General features: G+C 39.8%; 1 protein-coding gene across 1 annotated transcript in view; it reads right to left on the bottom strand.

Moving 5' to 3' along the window:
• DYNC2H1 (dynein cytoplasmic 2 heavy chain 1) overlaps window positions 1-24,351 on the bottom strand; it is a 393,773-nt gene that overhangs the window by 4,700 nt on the left and 364,722 nt on the right. Inside the window, exons 86-88 of the mRNA XM_084624374.1 lie at window positions 10,733-10,842; window positions 10,291-10,372; window positions 1,237-1,353 (exon numbers count right to left, since the gene is read on the bottom strand). Coding sequence (XP_084480500.1) covers window positions 1,237-1,353; window positions 10,291-10,372; window positions 10,733-10,842 — 309 coding nt within the window. The remainder of the gene's footprint in view (window positions 1-1,236; window positions 1,354-10,290; window positions 10,373-10,732; window positions 10,843-24,351) is intronic.

The raw sequence follows: 24,351 nt of genomic DNA, 5'->3' as shown, positions 1-24,351 counted from the left end.
TTAGTCTATATTAACATTTGACCTGGCAATTAGTGTATATTAATGCTTTCACCATGGGCATCACTAGTGTAGCAGCATTGGTGGTAGCAAAGTATTGGGACATTTTAAGAAAAAAGTCTAGTGTAGGTGCAGTTAATATGTCTCAGCTACAGAGCCTCTGTTTAATGTCTGTTTCCAGATATTCAATTAGAGGCACTGTTACTTCTTGGTCAGGAAACAGTACATCAATAACAATGAAATATCTAATGTGATCCTCAACATGTTTAATACTTAGTACTCGCTAAATTTATGATTCCCCAAAAGCTAACTTGTCTGAAGAGTTCACCAGGTTGACACATACCAAAAACAACCATTTGCCACTTCCATTTGTTGTACAGGACCTAGTTTGCAGGATGGGAGAAAAAGTGACACAAAACAATGGAAAATAATGTACTGCTAATTGAATTTACGGTAATACAGAAGTGGAAAAAAATCCATCCCTACCTATATAATTCTTGCTTTTCTGTATTTACATTTCTATATATCTTCCATAGTTCTGTTAAGCTTTTTAGTTTGCTTTTTAGCTACAGCTTTTATAAGCTTGTGATTTTGTAATGCTAGCCCATGCTTTGAGAAATTGCTATGTAAGACACATTTCTTTGCAGCTTCTGATTCCAGTATTTAACAAATATTATTATTGTAATTGGAAAATTGTACAGGTTACAATTCTTACTGTTTGGATTACTTATTTTGCTTTAATCTAATGCACTTCAATAATCACTGGAATTTATTTTTCATTAGGGCTTCATAAGAAGGGCTAATGGTTTTATTTTTTTGCCTGCAGCTGATAAGATGTTCTTTACTTTAACTCAATTTTTACATTATATGGTGTTAAAACTCTAATGGAAAAATTCTTTTTTAAGAACTTCCAAATACTTTTATAAGTTTTATTAGATATAGTTTTGAAAACGTATGATCATATATTTAAAGCAGAAAAAAAATAATAATAAAAGCTTTGATTTGAATACATTTCCTCTTTACAGCGTCTTTCTCTTCATTTGTTTTTTACTATTTAGAAAATATTGGCCAAAATGTAAATAAATCTGCCATGTTATACCTAACTGTGTGTTCTATTAAAACTGGGAGGTGATCGTTTTTTTAAAAGAAGAAACAAACAGATTAGGAACATCATACTGGAAAGCTATTACACAGAAGAAAGGAAACTATAAAAGTTTAGGTGCCTTAATAATTTAGTACCTGTGGAATCCAGCCCATGTAACAAGGGAGAACTGATGACACACTGGGAGAGTCATGCTGGTTTTCTGAAAGTCGACGTCCATCAAAACTGCAACCTTCCAGTTGCAGGCCACTTATCTGTCATGGAAACATACAAAATATTCAGATATATATTAGAGCCTAAAATGTCAGTAATGATTATACTGTGCCTTAACAAAGGCATCAATAGTCCTCTCTATTGTGACTAAGTTCTAAACAATAGGAAACTAATTATCATAATGTTGCATGTGAGAATAAGAAATACGATTTGAAAAGAAGATCTAGACTATTCTTCAGAGTGAACTTCCTCTGGTTTGGTTTAACCTTCTTTGAAAATACTAGAGAATAATACCTGTAAATGTCATCATTTATGAAACTGCGGGTGCCCTGGCATTAGACATATAGTGGCAACAACCAAGTAAACATTTATTAACAATGTCATAAAACAAAATTATAAAAAAGAAAACTACACACCAACAACAAAAATACAACAATAACTGAAAAGGCAAAGTTCTTGCTTGGAAGTTTGACCTAAGCTTTCAAAGAATGGAATAATCTCCTGTATGTTTTTTACAGAAGCAAATAAGATAATTTTCTACATATATTACATTCAGAAATAGTATGGGGGGGGAATGAACAAAATAAATGTTAAGCAATACGAAATGAGATTTTAGGCTAAAGTGCTATTGGGTAAAACAAATTCTAACGGGTTGTCATAAACATGAAGGGAAGGGTAACCACTTTTCTGTATACGGTGCTATAAAATCCCTCCTGACCAGAGGCAAAGTCCTTTTACCTGTAAAGGGTTAAAAAGCTCAGGTAACCTGGCTGGCACCTGACCCAAAATGACCAATGAGGGGACAAGATACTTTCAAATCTGGAGGGTGGGGGGGAAGGCTTCTGTCTGTCTGTGTGATACCTTTGCCGGGAACAGATCAAGGATGCAAGCCCTCCAACTCCTGTAAAGTTAGTAAGTAATCTAGCCAGAAAATGTGTTAGGTTTTCTTTGTTTTGGCTTGTGAAATTCACTGTGCTGGAGGAAATGTGTATTCCTATTTTTGTGTCTTTTTCTAACTTAAGGTTTTGCCTAGAGGGATTCTCTATGTTTTGAATCTGACTGCCTGTAAGGTTATCTTCCATTTTGATCTTATAGAGTTGTTCTCTTATCTTTTTTTGTTCTTCTAATAAAGTTCTGTTTTTTAAGAATCTGATTAGGTTTTTTGGGTCTTAAAAGTCCAAAGCTGGTTTGTGCTCATCTTGTTTATTCTCAAGCCTCCTCAGGAAAGGGGGTGTAAGAGCTTGGGGGGATATTTTGGGGAAATTGGAACTCCAAGTGGTCCTTTCCCTCTTCTTTGTCTAAATCACTTGGTGGTGGCAGCATGCTGTTCAAGGACAAGACAAAATTTTTGCCTTGGGAAAGTTTTTAACCTAAGCTGGTAAAAATAAGCTTAGGGGTTTTTTCATGCGGGTCCCCATATCTGTACCCTAGAGTTCAGAGTGGGGAAGGAACCCTGACATGGATTGAATGCATAAGTTACTATCTCCACATTGTTCTACTTGTAACATATTTAAAATGAATGATTTTAATAAATGATGATCAAATCAGCACTTTCAGCTTCTGAACTAAGAAAAACTATTTTTCCTGCTTTAAACTGAATTTAAGCTCTGTGTTAATGACAAAGGAGATCTAGTGTGTGTAGCAGCAGTTCTAAAAACATTTCCTTTGAAGATCTACAGTCTTGGAGTCGGGTACTTTCCTTGACTGCAACATATGGGCAACTACAAGTCAACATGAAAAAAACGAAATTAATGACACTGCAGAAAACTCTCCCCATCAAACAATGAAGTTAACCAAAACAGAGTAAAATTGTATTACAGAGACATGGAGACTGATCCTAAATTACACATACCTGAGCCTCATAAAAATCCATTGTGGGATTCAGACTGGCTGTATTACTATAACAAGAAAAAGCTCTGCAGGCTTTCTACGCTATAAAGAAGCTACGCACCTAGGTAGCTACAACTACACCAATACAACTACTGCTAATTCAACAGTATAATTAAGTCATTTTACATTGTAAGAATGAAGTTTGGAGCTCATCTTAATAGGTTATTACAGTGACTGGGATAAAACCACAATAAAAACTCAGCACCTGCAGTTCTGCAAACAAATGCTCCATGAACCCAAAAACTCCAGCAACAACAGCTTCAGACCAGAACCAGGCCAATTGCCCTTGCTAATCAACATGCAGAAAAAATATTCAACTCCTGGTGCCCTCTCAACCAAGGCATCAAATATTCTTTCTCATGTGGCTTTGTTTGTAAAATGTGTGATTTTGGTACTTGTGTTCTTTACAAGTGGAGCAGATTTCACCATAAATGAATAGCACCTTGCAAAGTTTTGCATTTTATTACTTTCTGGCAAATTTGCTCTTGCATATTAGGGTTCATGTCATTTTAAATGAATTTAGGGGAACTGAGCTAATATCAAGGTTCAAAGACACTCTGTCTCCATAAGACCATGTTCTCCACAATAAACATTTCCTGTCTATTAAGTGCCATAATTTCCCACAGGACAATACAGATCTTAGTAACCTACAGGAAACCAAATGTAATTTTCTCCACAGGCTGCATGGTTCTTGGTGCTTGATAGAGGCAAGCTGTGTAAAAAGTGCTTCCTATGAACTCTTTTAATGATATCTTTATAAACATCTGGAAACTTAGCTTCAATATGTGTTTTATAGCTTCTCTTGAGTGGCTGGATATAACATTCTTGCAATAATATTTTGTGTTACAGAATTTATATTCAGCTTTACCTGAATTCATAGCATTTACTTGTCAAAAAGTCCTTTACTGTGCTTCTTCTGTTTTTGTCATGAATTTGGTTCCAAAATTATTGAAAATGGAGGACTTATGTCAAAATGGATAAGACCAGCTGATTTCAGATGTTGACAGACCAATCAGTGCAAACAGCAAATAGGACAGGTATATGTGCGTAGCAATGATGATTGTCAGGTGAGAGCCAGACATTTTCAGAGTCTCTGTCCAAGCAATTCCAAGTGCCATTAAAGAAGGTGCCATTATATACAAATTGATTCTGAATCAGGTATTCTTCACATCCCTACTAGGAACGAACTGCTATTAATCATGCCTTTTTGTCATCTGACAAATTAATCATCCATTTCAGAGTTGGTAAAATTTATTTCCCCTCCTCTGTCACTTCCACCTGATAAATCCTCATCTTATTCAAAAATTGTGTGCATGCCCTTGAACTTTGCACTATGAAATCTAATCTCATTGCTATTATCCAGTTTTCAAGGTTATCCAAATCTTGTTGCATGATTTTTCAGTCCTGCTCACTACTGGCAATACCTCCCAGTTCTGTGCCATCTGAAATTTTTATTAACACACTCCCAATTTTTGTCTTAAGGTTGTTAATGAAAATGTTAAAAAGACTGATCCCAAGTGTGATCCTTGAGGACCGTCATTAGTAACCTCCTACAGAATGATTTGTTGTAGTCTCCCCTTTAACCAGTTCCTTTCCCACCTTTTGATTCTTGTATTAATCCTCATCTTCTCCAGTTTAACTAATAATTTCCCACGTGGAACTGTATTAACCGCTTTACTGAAATCCAGATAGACTAGATATACTGTATTTCTTTTGTCTAGAAAATTAGTAGGGCTGTCAATTAATCACAGTTAACTCAATTGATTAACTCAAAACAAATTAACTCAACTAAAAAAATAAATCATGATTAATCATAGTTTTAATCGCACTGTTAAACAATAATAGAATACCAATTTAAATTTATTATGAATATTTTGGATGCTTTTCTATATTTGCAAATATATTGATTTCAGTTACAACACAGAATACAAAGTGTACAGTGCTCCCTTATATTATTTTTATTAAAAATATTTGCACTATAAAAACGATTAACAAAAGAAATAGTATTTTTAAATTCACCTCATAAAAATCACTTCCTCGTGAAAGTGTAACTTACAAATGTAGATTTTTTGTTACATAACTGCACTCAAAAACAAAACAATGTAAAACTTTAAAGCCTAAAAGTCCATGGTCTGATGGCAGCATTATCTCCTATAAATGTAAACAAACTTGTTTGTCTGAACGATTGGCTGAACAAGAAGTAGGACTGAGTGGGCTTGCACGCTCTAAAGTTTTACACTGATTTATTTTTGAGTGCAGTTGTGTAACAAAAAAAATCTAAATTTGTAAGTTGCACTTTTATGATAAAGAGATTGCATTACAGTACTTGTATCAGGTGAATTGAAAAATTCTGTTTCTTTTGTTGATTTTTTTTACAGTGCAAATATTTTTAATAAAAAATAATAATATAAAGTGAGCATTGTACACTTCGTATTCTGTGTTGTAATTGAAATACATATATTTGAAAATGTAGAAAAAATCCAAAAATATTCAAATAAATGGCATTCTATTATTTAACAGTGTGATTAAAATTGTGATTAATTGCGATTATTTTTTAATCTCATGATTAATTACAATTATATTTTTTAATCTTGTGATTAATCGCAGTTATTTTTTAAAAATCTTTTGACAGCCCTAAAAATGAGTGCACCTCACCTGAAATGGGGGGAACGTTGTCCGGGCTTGCCGAAGAAAGGCAGCAGTGCTTTATGGAGCCGGCAGGGTGGGTGGGGAGGAAGGAGGTCAGAACCTGCTGCAAAATGTGAGTGGTGGTGAGCTTTGTGGCGCTGACTCACCCCCTGGGAATGTGATGGCGGAAGGCTTTAAAGGTGCAAGCTCTGGTCGTTGAAAGCCCTTTCTCCACACAGCAGGCAAGGCAGCACCAATGCTCCTTCCCTTTGAAATGCGAATATCCGGTTGGGTTAGGACCTGCTGTGAGCATTGCACTAGTCACTCCTTTTTAAGGGGGCTCAGAAGGAATTTTTCCCTCATTACTATGGAGTGAGGTTTTTTGCCTTCCCCACAGTGAGTGTCAGGGAGGACCTTTTCTGGTGAGGAGAAAAAGTGGTAGGCCATATATCACAATTTTGTAATTTTGTAAGATTATTTTGTAAGTGAGGGGCGGATGTCTAGTACAGATACTCCAGAGGGAAGGTATCCAGTGGCCAGATAAATGGCCTGGTAAAGGACTTGAAAGGAGGTGCTGGATAAAGGATCGGAACGGGGGCAGGGGTTGGGGAGTCCTATGATTGGTACGGGAGGGACCCAACCCTCCTTTCTTATAGCCCACCTTAACCCTTCTATGGGGGGAGGATGGTAAGGTCCAAGCCATGGATTGGTTGGGGGACCTGGATGGAGAATGAAGGAGTGCTGGTGGAAGCCCCAGGTAGATATTTGAATAAACATGGATTTGCCTGCATTGTACACTTTACTTGCCAAGTAGTCCCAGACATCTATACAATAAAATTGTGGCCTGATTAAATCCATATCAAGTGTCTCCTGTCCTTTCAGCATCCCTTTTTATATTCTTTGTAGGCTTTCTCTTAATAACCTATTTGAGATGCTTGTTCATCCAATGTGGTCTGCGACCCTTCCTTATGAGTTTTTGCCTTTGTTTGGGATACAGGCTCCAGATAGTTTCTACAACTTTGACTTAAAATAATCCTAAAACTCCTTCACATTCAGATACTTGAGTTCTTCAGTCCAGTTAACTTCCTTAACAAATTCCCTTAATTTTTTAAAACTTGCCCTTTTGAAATTAAGGACCCTAATTGCAGACCTATTTTGGTTTATCCTTCTATTTACCTTAAACTGAATTAACTCACGATAACTCAAACCAATATTGTCCTCTACAACCAGTTCTTCCGTGGGGTCCTCGCTACTTACCAATACTACAATCTAAAATGGGATCATCTCTTGTTAGTTCAGTGACTATATGGTGACGAAATCTGTCATCTATCACATCCAGGAATATCAGGGCCCTACCATTATTAGTAGCATTTGTCCTCGAATCTGTGTCTGAGAAAATAAAGTCTCCCATAATCACATAATTCCCAGTAGCACTTATTTCATTAAAAGATTAAAGAGGCCTCTATCCATATCCAAATCAGATCACGTGGAATCTGTAGCAGACCCCAAGCACTATCCCTGTGGAGCCTCTGCTACCATTCTTTTCCAAAGTTATTTTGACCCAAACAGATGCATTCCATCACATCTGATTTCTTTACACTCTATCTCACCGTTAATATGCAATGCTACTTTACCATCTTTACCTTTATTTCCTGAACAGCATATACCCTTCAATACCTGCCTACCGGTCATGAATACAATTGCACCATATTTCCATTATCACTATAATATCTCTTTTTTCCCCTTGTACTAGTGCTCTAGTTCCTCCATTTTGTTACTCAGGCATTGGTGTACAATACCAACATTTTAGTTGTTTCTGCTTAGCATCATCCAATTTCCTTGCCAGATTAGGTATAGTCATTTTATTGCTAATATTGCCTCCTGACTGTTACTGTTATTGGTGTTTGTATTATTGTTACTCTTGTTGTCCATTCGCCTATTCTCTGTTGTTCCTTTCTCCATTGCTGTATCCTCTTTCACTTGATTTTCCTCCAGCTGAATATTAAAATCAGTGGTGGAAAATATATAAGCATCTCCTAACCATCTGCCCCACATTCCTAATTTAAAGCTCTTTTGATTACATGTGCCAGTTTCCATCCCAGAAGTCTATTACCCTCCCTACTCAGGTGCAATCTATCCCAGAAGAAGTGTCCTCTGTCTGTGAATGCTTACTAGTAGTCCAACATCCCAAATCTCCCCTTATAGAACCATTGCATGAGCCATATGTTGATCCTTATAGTCTTGTCTCACCTTCATTCTCCTCCTCTAGGGACATGTAGAATCCCACTGAAGATCACCTATGTTTCCATTTCTTTATGTATCTTCCCCAGACTGGCGTAGTCTTTCTTGATGCATCCCAGCGAGAATCTAGCAGTGTCATTTTTTTCCCATTTGAAGGACAATCAGTGAATTCTTTCCTGCTCCCATCAGGATTCTCTTTAGCCTGAGGTCCACATCCCATATCTTAGTTCCTGGTAGACAACACACTCTTCTGTTCTCTGGATCAGCTCTGGTGACAGGCCTGTTTATTCTTATTAAGGAGTCCCCAATTACACAAATCAGCCTCCTTCTGGTGTTGGTGTGATTCTCAGGTCTTTCCATTTCCACAGTTTTATCCATCTAATCTTGCCTACCTATGATCTTATCTACCTACCTATCATCCATCCATCCAAGTACTTACATAGAATTTCAAATTAAAAACAACAGCATTTTGAAATAAAAGTAACAGTATCCTTCCTTCTGTTTTCTCAATTGTAGAAAAATGAACTTGGTTAGATTATAGGGTCTTTGTGTCTGTGTTAGTGTGTGTATAAAGAATTTATGAAGGAGAAAGCTAAGTAGAAGAAAGAATTCTGAAAGTAAGGCCTGCAACTCTTCTTATCTCTAAAGACAGAGAGAGTGCCATAATCTTGAACTAGCTCTTGTGAGAGTTTTGTCTCCTACGCTCATAAGCCTCTCCCTGTTGGTTAGAAGTTTCACTGTTCCAAAGGAATGTAGCCTTGAGAGCAGCAATCTCTCAGACAGTTTGGGTCAATTCCATGGGAAATACTGAGTTTCAGGACAGACACCTGGAACCTGAATCATAGAAATTAAAAGGCACTCTCATTTTAACAGTAAGGCAAGGCAAGGTTGAGCACACTGGTGGAATCATTTCAGGTGGCCTCTATTGCTGCTGCCTTGCTTTACATGTTTTATGCGTTAACACAGGATTTCACTGTCCAAGGCTGTCAGTTCAGCTTCTTTCTATGAACACTAAATTCACAAGCACCTTCTTTAGAGAGAAGTTTCTAATTGTTATTTTAACATACAAGACAAAATTTTCAAAGGAGCTTCTGAAAACTTTGCACATGAAGATGCCCTTTTTTGAGTTTGTGGGATTTCTATACATGAAAACCGATGTCCACATTTGGTGGCATAGTTAAGGAGACTCAATGTCAATTTAGCCCAAAGTTTACACAACTTGTCAACTGAAAGTTAGATTTGCATGACCTCCTCTCAGCTACTATAATTATCCACACAATGAGGAAGAAGAAGATTCTGAGTCTCACTTACTACAGCTATAGTCTGGTATAAAGTATTTAGTCTTTAATTATGCGATGCAGTATGTATTTTGGATCATATTTTATATATAGTGTTTAATACACAATACATGAGATTCCTTTACAAAAGAATGTCTTAGATACTGATTGGGTACAGATTGTGCTGGTAATGTATCAGTGATTAGAGTTTGGATTTTAATGAGAACTTAAAGAGTTAGCTGTCCATTAAAAATCAATGAGATTGAGTCACATCATAGATACTGAAAGTCAATGGGGTTTGGAGACCTAACTCCTTTCAAAATCCCAGTTCAGAAATTCAGCAATTCCTTACACACAGTCTTGGTCATTAGAGCCAGTTTTCCTAAAAAAGGAGATGTTCACCATGATGCTAAAGTTACTTATTTTTATGTCCCTTTATATGTCTTGTTAAATGCCACAAGGTCTTTAAGTATTGTCTGGACAACTGTTAGAGATTATCAGACAGGATTATAGTTTAAATTTTTGTTTGAACGACCGTGAAGAGAACAGAGGAAGAACAGTTCTAAGATGATAATTATAAATAATAATGATAATGATAACTAAAAAAAAAAAAACACCCCAAAATTAAAACTAAAACCAAAAAACAAAATTGTCCCTATCCTCTCCTTTACCTCTGAAGAACATTAATAATAATACTCTACTGTACTAATATTTTTGTACCCATAAATTACTGACGATCCTTTGTATCTCAGGTACAGTACTTCACCTGGCAGCGATCTTTGTTGGAAAGATCCCTCGATTCAGTGAAACACCAGGCTTTGATTGCCACAATAAGACATTTCAGCAACACTTTTGTAACACCTATATTGTGATTCTAACCACTATTTTTCTGTTATGTATAAGCTCCAGAAATTCAGATGGAAATCTAAGTGGGCACAGTACCTTAACTTGGAGTTTTGCTTCTTGAATTTGACCTTTCCACGATGCTACAAATTTAAGGTTGTCCACCGAACAGCTCATTACTCTAAGAGATAAACAAATATATCCTAAATGTCACACACATGTAATAGGAAATTCAAATATAAAAACAGGAATAAGATGTTCACACTGTTTATTACATCACATAATACAGATTTAAAAGAAAAACACATTTACAATTCTACAACAAAGTAAAGGATTTTTTTTAGCATTGAATTAACTAAGTAGCTATTTTACCTCAGTGTAAATAATAAGAAAATAAAATGATTAAGGACTCTATTTTGAAGAGTAATATGTTAAGTGTGCTTCTTGACAATGAAGGCACACTAATAAAAAATGAATATAAAGGGGAAAGGGGAATAATGGAACTGAGAAATGTGTAAATAGGCTGCTTCATGTCACCTACCTTGCAGTTTCCTGGCGTAAGGCATTAAGAAATGTGTCTGGATGGAAGAGCTCTGAGAGGTCAAGGGTGTCTGAGAGCAGTGTCTTTTTTTCTGCTTTATCTACCCAGTTCTAAAAAAAAAAATGTATTGCCCATTAATTGGGAGAACAATTAAACCAGTAATTTATTGCTTTATCTTCTAGTACTTTGAGTTGGTGCAAATTTGACAGCTATCTTTAATGTTAAATGTGTTAGTATAAATGATTTATTAGTATAAATGTACTATAATCTTAAAGAGGAACACTGATTCCTACTCTTTGGTACCCGCAACCGGAAAATAAACAAAACCAAACAGCATTTATCATTTTGAAGATAGTAGTTTATTTTGTATGTCTCTGATGTGACTCACCAATATGAATAAACTTAAAAAGCCTTCCAACCTTTGTACAATGCAGCCCGTTTGTAGAACTCAGCTCTTTGCATACCAACACTGGCTTTTTAGGGTGTTCTCTAGCATTCCTATTTCACCTTTGGTAACCATAATTTCTAATTAAAATTATTTCCAAATGGGGATGTGTGCCACAAAAATGTCATCACCATTACTGTTATTAGTTTATTTAGTTTGGATAGATTACTGAATTTCTTTCAATTTATGATCTCTGATTTTCTTTTATGAAAATCATCTTTTAAATTCAGAAAGTTTGATTTTCATGCTGCAGTGTGAAAGAAGTATTTTAAAGTATATTCCAGTAATTTCCCTTCAAAATATCTGGTATGATTATACAAAGAGTATATAATTTTGATAGGAATTAGATTATATCTACATTATAATACAGAGTTACAGGATATAATGCTGGAAAAGACCTCCCTGGTCCTCCATTTCATCCTCTATCCAGAGTGCATGGTTTCCCTTTACTCTGAGCCCTGGTCTACACTAGGACTTTAGGTCGAATTTAGCAGCGTTAAATCGATTTAAACCTGCACCCGTCCACACAGTGAAGCCTTTTATTTCGACTTAAAGGGCTCTTAAAATCGATTTCCTTACTCCACCCCTGACAAGTGGATTAGCGCTTAAATCGACGTTCCCGGCTCGAATTTGGGGTACTGTGGACACAATTCGATGGTATTGGCCTCCGGGAGCTATCCCAGAGTGCTCCATTCTGACCGCTCTGGACAGCACTCTCAACTCAGATGCACTGGCCAGGTAGACAGGAAAAGAACCGCAAACTTTTGAATCTCATTTCCTGTTTGGCCAGCGTGGCAAGCTGCAGGTGACCATGCAGAGCTCATCAGCACAGGTGACCATGATGGAGTCCCAGAATGGCAAAAGAGCTCCAGCATGGACCGAACGGGAGGTACGGGATCTGATCGCTGTTTGGGGAGAGGAATCCGTGCTATCAGAACTCCGTTCCAGTTTTCGAAATGCCAAAACCTTTGTGAAAATCTCCCAGGGCATGAAGGACAGAGGCCATAACAGGGACCCGAAGCAGTGCCGTGTGAAACTGAAGGAGCTGAGGCAAGCCTACCAGAAAACCAGAGAGGCGAACAGCCGCTCTGGGTCAGAGCCCCAAACATGCCGCTTCTATGATGAGCTGCATGCCATTTTAGGAGGTTCAGCCACCACTACCCCAGCCGTGTTGTTTGACTCCTTCAATGGAGATGGAGGCAATACGGAAGCAGGTTTTGGGGACGAAGAAGATGATGATGAGGAGGAGGTTGTAGATAGCTCACAGCAAGCAAGCGGAGAAACCGGTTTTCCCGACAGCCAGGAACTGTTTCTCACCCTAGACCTGGAGCCAGTACCCCCCGAACCCACCCAAGGCTGCCTCCTGGACCCAGCAGGCGGAGAAGGGACCTCTGGTGAGTGTACCTTTTAAAATGCTATACATGGTTTAAAAGCAAGCATGTGAAAGGATTACTTTGCCCTGGCATTTGCGGTTCTCCTAGATGTAGTCCTAAAGCCTTTGCAAAAGGTTTCTGGGGAGGGCAGCCTTATTTCGTCCTTCATGGTAGGACACTTTACCACTCCAGGCCAGTAACACGTACTCGGGAATCACTGTAGAACAAAGCATTGCAGTGTATGTTTGCTGGCATTCAACCAAAATCCGTTCTTTATCTCTCTGTGTTATCCTCAGGAGAGTGAGATATAATTCATGGTCACCTGGTTGAAATAGAGTGCTTTTCTTCAGGGACACTCAGAGGTGCCCGTTCCTGCTGGGCTGTTTGCCTGTGGCTAAACAGAAATGTTCCCCGCTGTTAGCCACAGGGAGGGGGGAAGGTTGAGGGGGTAGTCACGCGGTGGGAGGAGGCAAAATGCGACCTTGTAACGAAAGCACATGTGCTATGTATGTAATGTTAACAGCAAGGTTTACCCTGAAAGAGTGTAGCGACTGTTTTATAAAATGTGTCTTTTTAAATACCGCTGTCCCTTTTTTTTCTCCACCAGCTGCATGTGTTTCAATGATCACAGGATCTTCTCCCTTCCAGAGGCTAGTGAAGCTTAGAAAGAAAAAAAAACGCACTCGCGATGAAATGTTCTCCGAGCTCATGCTGTCCTCCCACACTGACAGAGCACAGACGAATGCGTGGAGGCAAATAATGTCAGAGTGCAGGAAAGCACAAAATGACCGGGAGGAGAGGTGGAGGGCTGAAGAGAGTAAGTGGCGGGCTGAAGACAGGGCTGAAGCTCAAATGTGGCGGCAGCGTGATGAGAGGAGGCAGGATTCAATGCTGAGGCTGCTGCAGGACCAAACCAGTATGCTCCAGTGTATGGTTGAGCTGCAGCAAAGGGAGCTGGAGCACAGACTGCTACTGCTGCCCCTCTGTAACCAACCGCCCTCCTCCCCAAGTTCCATAGCCTCCACACCCAGACGCCCAAGAACGCGGTGGGGGGGCCTCCGGCCAACCAGCCACTCCACCACAGAGGATTGCCCAAAAAAAAGAAGGCTGTCATTCAATAAATTTTAAAGTTGTAAACTTTTAAAGTGCTGTGCTTAAAGTGCTGTGTGGCATTTTCCTTCCCTCCTCCACCACCCCTCCTGGGATACCTTGGTAGTCATCTCCCTATTTGTGTGATGAATGAATAATGAATGCACGACTGTGAAGCAGCAATGACTTTATTGCCTCTGCAAGCGGTGATTAAAGGGAGGAGGGGAGGGTGGTTAGCTTACAGGGAAGTAGAGTGAACCAAGGGGCGGGGGGTTTCATCAAGGAGAAACAAACAGAACTTTCACACCGTAGCCTGGCCAGTCATGAAACTGGTTTTCAAAGCTTCTCTGATGCGTACCGCGCCCTCCTGTGCTCTTCTAACCGCCCTGGTGTCTGGCTGCGCGTAACCAGCAGCTAGGCGATTTGCCTCAGCCTCCCACCCCGCCATAAACGTCTCCCCTTTACTCTCACAGATATTGTGGAGCACACAGCAAGCAGTAATAACAGTGGGAATATTGGTTTCGCTGAGGTCTAAGCGAGTCAGTAAACTGCGCCAGCGCGCCTTTAAACGTCCAAATGCACATTCTACCACCATTCTGCACTTGCTCAGCCTGTAGTTGAACAGCTCCTGACTACTGTCCAGGCTGCCTGTGTACGGCTTCATGAGCCATGGTATTAAGGGGTAGGCTGGGTCCCCAAGGATACATATAGGCATTTCAACATCCCCAACAGTTATTTTCTGGTCTGGGAATAAAGTCCCTTCCTGCAGCTTTTGAAACAGACCAGAGTTCCTGAAGATGCGAGCATCATGCACCTTTCCCGGCCATCCCACGTTGATGTTGGTGAAACGTCCCTTGTGATCCACCAGAGCTTGCAGCACTATCGAAAAGTACCCCTTGCGGTTTATGTACTCGGCGGCTTGGTGCTCCGGTGCCAAGATAGGGATATGGGTTCCGTCTATAGCCCCACCACAGTTAGGGAATCCCATTGCAGCAAAGCCATCCACTATGACCTGCACATTTCCCAGGGTCACTACCCTTGATATCAGCAGATCTTTGATTGCGTGAGCTACTTGCATAACAGCAGCCCCCACAGTAGATTTGCCCACTCCAAATTGATTCCCAACTGACCGGTAGCTGTCTGGCGTTGCAAGCTTCCACAGGGCTATCACCACTCGCTTCTCAACTGTGAGGGCTGCTCTCATCCTGGTATTCATGCGCTTCAGGGCAGGGGAAAGCAAGTCACAAAGTTCCATGAAAGTGCCCTTACGCATGCGAAAGTTTCGCAGCCACTGGGAATCGTCCCAGACCTGCAACACTATGCGGTCCCACCAGTCTGTGCTTGTTTCCCGAGCCCAGAATCGGCGTTCCACAGCATGAACCTGCCCCATTAGCACCATGATGCATGCATTGTCAGGGCCTATGCTTTCAGAGAAATCTGTGTCCATGTCCTGATCACTCACGGGACTGCGCTGACGTCGCCTCCTTGCCCGGTATCACGTTGCCATGTTCTGGTGCTGCATATACTGCTGGATAATGCGTGTGGTGGTTAATGTGCTCCTAATTGCCAAAATGAGCTCAGCGGCCTCCATGCTTGCCTTGGTATGGCGTCCGCACAGAAAAAAGGCGCGGAACGATTGTCTGCCGTTGCTCTGACGGAGGGAGGGGCGACTGACGACACGGCTTACAGGGTTGGCTTCAGGGAGCTAAAATCAACAAAGGGGGTGCCTGTACATCAAGGAGTATTTCAGGCAGGACTGCACGGAGGGTTCCAATAAGAAATGGTGCACCTAAGTTATCGTTGTTATTGGAACAAGGAGGTTAGCCTGGCCTCTGATTGATACATGGCTAGATTTACCTCGCTGCACCTTCTCTGTGAGTGACTGCAGTGTGATCTAGACAGGGGAGGAGGAAAATGAGTACAAAACAAATCTGGTCTATTTCTTGTTCTGACCCACTCCATCTATCTTTTACATCTTTGGCTGGCAGCAGACGGTGCAGAAGGACTGCATGCCATCCACATCTCATGGCTGCTTGGCAGAAGATGGTACAGTACGACTGCTAGCCATCTTCATCTCTTGCCTGCCTGGCATAAGATGGTACAATACGACTGCTAGCAATCCTCATCTCTTGCCTGCCTGGCAGAAGATGGTACAGTACGACTGCTAGCAGTGCGTATCGCCTGCCCGCTCACCATAAGACGGTTCAATAGGACTGCAGGACTAAAGAGAATGACCTGGTCAAGTCACTCCAAATTTAGTCCCTGCGCCCATGTCTGCCCAGGCGCTCCCAGCCGACGTGGCCAGGAGCACCTCGGACACGACGAGGACGACTACCAATCGTATTGCACCGTCTGCTGCCAGAAGGCAATGGGTTGCTGCTACTGTGCAGCAAAGCCGTACCGCGTCTGCCAGCACCCAGGAGACATAGGGTGACGGTTACCTGAGCTGGCTCCATGCTTGCCGTGGTATGGTGTCTGCACAGGTAACTCATGAAAAAAGGCGCGAAACGATTGTCTGCCCTTGCTTTCACGGAGGGAGGGAGGGAACGGGGGCCTGACGACACGTACCCAGAACCACCCGCGACAATGTTTTAGCCCCATCAGAGTGCTCTGGACAGCACTCTCAGATGCCCGATTGTTTGCCATTGCTCTGATGCTGGGAGGGGCGCTTACAGGCTTGGCTTCAGGGAGCTAAAATCAACAAAGGGGGTGGCTTTACATCAAGGAGTATTTCAGGCAGGACTTCACGGAGGGTTCCAATAAGAAATGGTGCACCTAAGTTATTGTCGTTATTGGAACAAGAAGGTTAGCCTGGCCTCTGATTGATACATGGCTAGATTTACCTCGCTGCACCTTCTCTGTAAGTGACTGCAGTGTGATCTAGAGGAATGAGTCTCTTAGACGGGGGAGGGAGGGAAACAAATGAGTACAAAACAAATCTGGTCTATTTCTTGTTTTGATCCACTCCATCTATCTTTTACATCTTTGGCTGGCAGCAGACGGTGCAGAAGGACTGCATGCCATCCACATCTCATGGCTGCTCGGCAGAAGATGGTACAGTACGACTGCTAGCAGTCCGTATCGCCTGCCCGCTCACCATAAGACGGTTCAATAGGACTGACTGCAGGACTAAAGAGAATGACCTGCTCAAGTCACTCCAAATTTAGTCCCTGCGCCCATGTCTGCCCAGGCGCTCCTGATCGACCTCACAGAGGCGACAAGGAGCACCTCAGACATGACGATGACGGCTACCAGTCGTACTGTACCGTCTGCTGCCACAAGGCAAGGGGTTGCTGCTACTGTGTAGCAATGCCGTACCGCGTCTGCCAGCACCCAGGAGACATAGGGTGACGGTTACCTGAGCGGGCTCCATGCTTGCCGTGGTATGGCGTCTGCACAGGTAACTCAGGAAAAAAGGCGCGAAATGATTGTCTGCCCTTGCTTTCACGGAGGGAGGGAGGGAACGGGGGCCTGACGATATGTACCCAGAACCACCCGCGACAATGTTTTAGCCCCATCAGGCATTGGGATATCAACCCAGAATTCCAATGGGCAGCGGAGACTGCGGGAACTGTGGGATAGCTACCCACAGTGCAACGCTCCGGAAGTCGACGCTTGCCTCGGTACTGTGGAAGCGGTCCGCCGAGTTAATGCACTTAATGCACTTAGAGCATTTTCTGTGGGGACACACACACTCGAATATATAAAACCGATTTCTAAAAAACCGACTTCTATAAATTCGACCTAATTTCGTAGTGTAGACATACCCTGAATCTCTTAATTTCATAACTAGTCTGCTCTTGAATACCTCTAGTAATTAAAAATGGTAGTTTCCTCAATGCTACATTCAGCACTTTCTTCAAGGATTCTTGAACTACTGAATGATGCAACTGCAAAATTATTTTGGTCATAAATCCTTACAAGGCCCCTTTGTTTCTATGATACTCTATATTGCAGCATTTGAGGCTTATAAAGGTGTTTCTGAGGTGGTGTTTCGCTGAGTCATGTTTGATCATGATTTTTGACCATGGACCTAGTCTCCTTTATCTCAATTAGTAAATGATTGATCTGAGAACAAAATTTAATGAGGCAAAGTATTGCCACAGTTACACACATAGCTTCATCCCCACTGAAGAAAGTTTGCATATGTATGACTCAGGGTAACATCTGGCTCATGGTTTCCTTGAGAATTGCAGATTCAGCATTTTCAACTGCAGGTTAAGCTCTAAACGTCTTAGATATGTCTTCTCAATGTAATTGGTGAAGGCAACTCCAGATACTTTGATAACTGGACTAGGGACATGAAATGAAAATTAAACTTCATAGTCTCTGTCATTACAGCATTTAATTAAAATTAATAGTAGTTACCGCACCCCTGAAACTCAGGAGGTTTATTTAGGTGCCTAAGTAAACATGCAGATATGTAACTGTGGGCACCTAAGTTCGAAAATTTTGGTTTTACATTTATTGTGTTCTTAGACTATTCAACTCTTTTACGATCTGTTAGCTGAAGAAATGAGCCATCTCCTTCTGAGCTACATTCTCTGAACTTCCCACCATTATATCAATAAAATGCCATTAAGATGCAAGACATAACCTGTGTCTTACTTTTCAATCTTTACAATTGCTGTTTTCATTATTAATTATAGTGAACTGCTGAGCTGTCTCCTACTTTCCATTATTTTACCCCAAATGTTGTTAAAAGACACAAATACAAAAGGTGTCTGCAATCTTAAAAAAACATAGGCTATTAACTACCCTTCTAGATATTTTTCCACAGCAGACATCTCTTGAACATTTTACTCCCACTTTAACCACTCACTGAAAAGGTCTGAGACTCTTGCCAAAATCTAGCACACTAAAAAACTTTTCAGTGAAAACAGCTCACTATACATGAATCCGGTGGAACTATCTTTCCTTCATGACTGAACATATCCTTGATTAGAAAATAATGGGACTACTCTTATTCATAAAGTTAAGCAAGTGCATAAGTGTTTGCAGGACTGGGGCCTGAGCATCAGGGACCTATCCGCTGCCTGCAGTTATTCTAGTACTGCTTGTCTCTGACAAAGGAATAACAATTTATTTATATAAATATTACATTTCAGTTTAGGGTTTTTTGGTTTTAAGCTTTGTTTTGTTCAGTACAATAATGCTTAATCACCTAGCACTTGCTCACACTGAGCACTCCAAGACCCTTTCCCTCTGCAATTTTAATGCCAAACGCCAAAACAACAATTTCAAATCAAGGAATCTGATATTCTCAAAATGTAGATATGAACTGTGAAACAAATACTTGCTGAACTGTGATCTTTCAGATTTAAAATTTACTCAACTTGGTCACAATGCTGTGTAACGTAAATACGTCTTGGCCAAAAATTTCCAAAACCAGGATCCTAAAGTTAAGCTCCTGAATGAAAGGCCCAATTCTTGAAAGTAATGAGAACCCAGCGGTTTCCACTGATGTCAGTGGGTGTTGCTGGGTGCTCAGCACTTTTGAAAAAATCATGATAGTTGGTTAGGTGTCTGAATTAGGATTTAAGAGCCTTAACTTTTAAGATCCCATTTTTTAAACTCTGGGCCTTAGATTGTAAACCCTTCAGGTCAGAGAGGATATCTTCATATTTGTTTACACAACAGGGCCTCATTCCTGACTGTGGCTTCTCCATGTTACAGTTATATAAATATTAAACAACAGCATACACTTCTAAATGTAGTTTAGTGGTGCAATTCTACAAATAGTCGCAAGTCTCATATTTGTATACAGAAAAGTTAATGACTAATACTAAACCAATAAATACCAGCTCACAAATTCTTTATGTTATCACCATATAGAAAGGATGACAAGTTGTGCTCTTTGCTAAGTACCATAATCCATGTAACTGTATCTATGAGTCTATTCTGGATTCTGAGTGAATAAAAAAGCTGTGAAGCTACATAACTTTTATAATTGCAGGTAGCACTTACCAAACGCCCACATCTTGCTGAAAAAAAGCATACTTCTCTGATTTCTTTAAATTGCTAATAGGCTGCTTCCATAAAATTAACTTAGAAATGGGAAGTCATCTAAAATACATCTAAACTATCACTTAAATAATGGTAGTTTTTTCTCTGTCAAAGTGTCAAAAGAGATCTCCATCATGTTTCCACCATACTCAAACATTTAATTCAGTGACCTTTAAATCTGTCACAACATAGATTATGAGCTCTCATTCCAAACAATTATGACAAGTTGGTTTTTTTGGTTTCCATTTTCATTAGCTAAAGATATGCAGTTAATTGCTCTTGTCTGCACACTTCCTTTACTGACTCTAAATAACAGTAATACCTTTTATTGTACAGTAATAATCGTGGATGATGATTATGACAGACTTTAAATTGCTTTGCATACTATAAAAGGCCACACAATTATTTCAATTTATATTTAATAAATTCATTTTATTAGTGTTTTCAAATAAACTTTTAACTGTTAAAGAGAGATATTGGCAGGAATACAGATGCACATGTTTAATCTAATTAAAAAGGCCGGCACAGTTGACAATCAGATTTCACTCCATTAATGTCTGAATTAATATAATTAATTATGGTTGGGAATATTGCAGTACCAAAAAGTTTTCATTAGATCATAGAAGTAAACATGAAATTGCTACTTGCATCGGTGTACAGTACAGAATGGGAGAAGGACATCCTTTTAAATTAAAAAAAACGTTTAAATAAAGATACAGGTAAAATACACTTATAATTAGGGCTGTCAAGTGATTAAAAATGAATCACGATTAATCGAGTGATTAAAAAATCAATTACGATTAATCACACTGTTAAACAATAATAGAATACTATTTATATAAATATTTTGGATGTTTTCACATTTTCAGATATATTGATTTCAATTACAAAACAGAATACAAAGTGTACACTGCTCACTTTATATTTATTTTTATTATAAATATTTGCACTGGAAAAATAAAATAGTATTTTTCAATTCACTTAATACAAGTGCTGTAGTGCAATCTCTTTATCATGAAAGTTGAATTTACAAATGTAGCATTATGTACAAAAAAAACTGCATTCAAAAATAAAACAATGTAAAACTTTAGAGCCTATAAGTCCACTCAGTCCGACTTCTTGTTCAGCCAATCGCTCAAACAAGCTTGTTTACATTTGCAGGAGATAATGCTGCCCACTTCTTGTTTACAATGTCACCTGAAAGTGAGAACAGGCATTCTCATGGCACTGTTGTAGCCGGTATTGCAAGACATTTACATGCCAGACGCACAAAAGATTCATATGTCCCTTCATGCTTCAACCAGCATTCCAGAGGACATGCGTCCATGCTGCTGATAGGTTCTGCTCGATAACGATGCAAAGCAGTGCAGACTTTGAATATTCATTTTCATCATCTGAGTCAGATGCCACAGGTACAAGATTGATTTTCTTTTTTGATGGTTTGGGTTCTGTAGTTTCTGCATTGGAGTGTTGCTCTCTTAAAACATCTGAAAGCATACTCCACACCCCGGTCTGATCTGATTTTGGAAGGCACTTCAGATTTTTAAATCTTGGGTCGACTGCTATAGCTATCTTTAGAAATCTCACACTGGTACCTTCTTTGCGTTTTGTCAAATCTGCAAGCAAAGTGTCCTTAAAACGAACAACATACTGGGTCTTCATCAGAGACTGATATAACATGAAATATTACGGCAGAATGCAGGTAAAACACAGAGCAGGAGACATACAATTCTCCCCCAAGCAGTTCATTCAAAAATTTAATTAATGCATTATTTTTTTAATGAGCGTCATCAGCATGGAAACATGTCCTCTGAAATAGTGGCCAAAGCATGAAGGGACATATGAATGTTTAGCATATTTGGCACATAAATACCTTGCAATGCTGGCTACAAAAGTGCCATGTGAACATCAGTTCTCACTTTCAGGTGACACTGTAAATAAGAAGTGCGTAGCATTATCTTGTGTAAATGTAAACAAACTTGTTTCTCTTAGCAATTGGCTGAACAAGAAGTAGGACTAAGTGGTTGTAGGCTCTAAAGTTTTACATTGTTTTGTTTTTGAGTGTATGATGTCCCCCTCTGGTGTTAGCTGGACCGGTGATCTGCTAGGTCATTCCAATCCTTGACTCTGGGATCCAGCCTTACCCTGCTCTGCTGTGAGAACCCCCCACTCCTGGGTGTTCATGCATAGCCTCTGGCATGGAAGCTGCTCCTTGGATTATGCAACTGAATGACACTAGCCAATATCTCCAGCCCCAGACACAACCCTAGGAACCTCCATCTCGCAGTATCCAGTTATGCCCACTGGACACTGCAAGCGTATATGAGTTTGTCAATTTTACAAAGAGATTGATATGTACCAGGCTTGTTATTCCAAGGAGAGTCTCTGACATGCTTTACACCAAACATACTGCTTCTGGTAGAATAAACAAACACATTTATTAACTACAAAGATAGATTTTAAGTGATTATAAATCAAAGCATAAAAAGGCAGATTTAGTCAAATGAAATAAAAGCAAAATGCATTCAAAGCTGATCTTAACACTTTCAATGCCCTTACAAATGTAGATGCTTCTCACCACAGGCTGGCTGGTTGCCCTTCAGCCAGGCTCTCCCCTTTGATCAGTGCTTCAGTTGCTTGGTGGTGATGGTGTCTATAGATGGAGGTGGAAGAGATAGGAAGAGCATGGCAAATGTCTTTCCTTTTTTATCATGTCCTTTCTTCCCTCTTGGCTTTGCCCCACCCCAGAATCAGGTGAGCATTACCTCATCGCAAACTGACCAAAGGAAGGGGGGTGACTCACTAGAGAGTCCAACAGATACTTTGTTGTTGCCTAGGCCAGTGTCCTTTGTTGCTGTGAGGCTGGGCTGGGTTTGTCACATACATGTCCTGATGAGGTATGAACTGCCCCTCTGCTTTTGGAGAGTTTTTGCCTGGGCTTGCTTTAAGTCATGAGAATACATTTTCAGCCTCATAACTATATACATGAAATTATAACCTATAACATTACTATAACATTATTGTAACAACAATTACTATAACATCATTATAACAACAATGCTCAGTGCATCATGAACCTTCCGAAGACACCCGACATGACAAACTTTGCATTGGATACCACACAATCATTTTATAAGGATGAACATGGGGGGGTCTATGGTGTTGCCCTGAGGTACAGAACGTCACAGAGTGCAATTATGTAACAAAAAAAATCTACATTTGTAAGTTGCACTTTCATGATAAAGAGATTGCACTATGGTACTTGTATGAGGTGAACTATACATTTGTCACCTCCAGGCTGGAATACTGTAAATGAGTATATCTGAAGCTGAATGTAAACACAATTATTAAATAATAGAAATGTAGGGCTGGAAAGGATCTGAGGAGGTCATCTAGTTTAGCCCCCTGCATTGAGGCAGGACAAGTATACCTAGACCATACCTGAAAGATGTCTGTGAAATCTGTTATTAAAAAATTTCAGTGATAGGAATTTCACAATCTCCCTCAGTAACCTTTCCAGTACCTAACTATCCTTATAATCAGAAAAATTTTCTTAATATCTAACCTAAATCTCCTTTGCTGCAAATTAAGACAAGTACGTCTTCTCCTTTCTTCAGCAGACATGGAGAACAATGGATCATCATCCTCCTTATAACAGCACTTACATATTTGAAGGCTATGATGTCCCCACCAAGTCTTCTCTTCTCAAAACTAAATATGCCCAGATTTTTTTTAACATCTCCACATAGGTCAGGTTTTCTAAACCTTTTATTATTTTTGTTGATCTCCTCTGGTCTCTCTGCAAGTTATCCGCTTCTTTCTAGAAGTGTAGCACCCAAAACTGGACACAATACTCCCGAGGCCTCACCAGTGCAGGGTAGAACAGACAATTACCTCTCATGTCTTCCATACAACAGTCTTGTTAATACTCTGCAGAATGACATTAGCCTTTTTCGCAATTGCATTACATTGTTGGCTCAAATTCAATTAAGGATCCACTGTAACCCTCAGATCCTTTTCAGCAATAATTTACATTTGTCTTTTTTTTATTTCATGTTGCTGATTCCACACCAATTCTCCAGTTTATTAAGGTCATTTTAATTTCTCATTCTGTCCTCCGAAGTGCATGCAACTCCTCCCAGTGTGGCATCCTCTGCAAATTTTAGAAGTGTACTCTCGACTACATTATCTAAATCATTAATGAAAATATTGAAAGTATTGGACCCAGGACAGGCCTACACAGGACCCAGCTAGATGCAGACTTCCAGTTTGAGAGTGAATCATTGATAACTACTTTTTGAGAATATTTTTTCAACCATTTGTGACCCATCTTATAGTAATTGCATTTAGTCCACATTTCCCCAGTTTTCATATTAGAATGCTATGTGGGACTGTGTCAAAATAAAGATATATCGAGTCTACTACTTCCCCTGGTGTAATAATTGGGCCTACAAAATTACCCTATGTGTAATTTAACTTGTAAAAGGTGAATGATAATTGATAAAATGTCACAATACCTTTAACAACAGATGTTGATGGGAAACGGTACAAAAGAAAAACAGAGAGACTAAATTAGTCCACAAAGAGAGGCTCACTTATATAATTCAAGGACTGTGTTGAGATCATGCTTGGTAAACAAGTGTGGGACTGGAAATGAATGGACCAAAAACTTGTGTGTTAGAAATTAGGCCTAATTGGTGGACAAA

The sequence above is a fragment of the Lepidochelys olivacea genome (assembly GCF_965140295.1).
Source record: "Lepidochelys olivacea isolate rLepOli2 genome assembly, chromosome: 1".
Taxonomy (NCBI): domain Eukaryota; kingdom Metazoa; phylum Chordata; order Testudines; family Cheloniidae; genus Lepidochelys; species Lepidochelys olivacea.
Note: the sequence above shows the minus strand (reverse complement) of the source record. Positions and strands in the feature narration are given on the sequence as shown.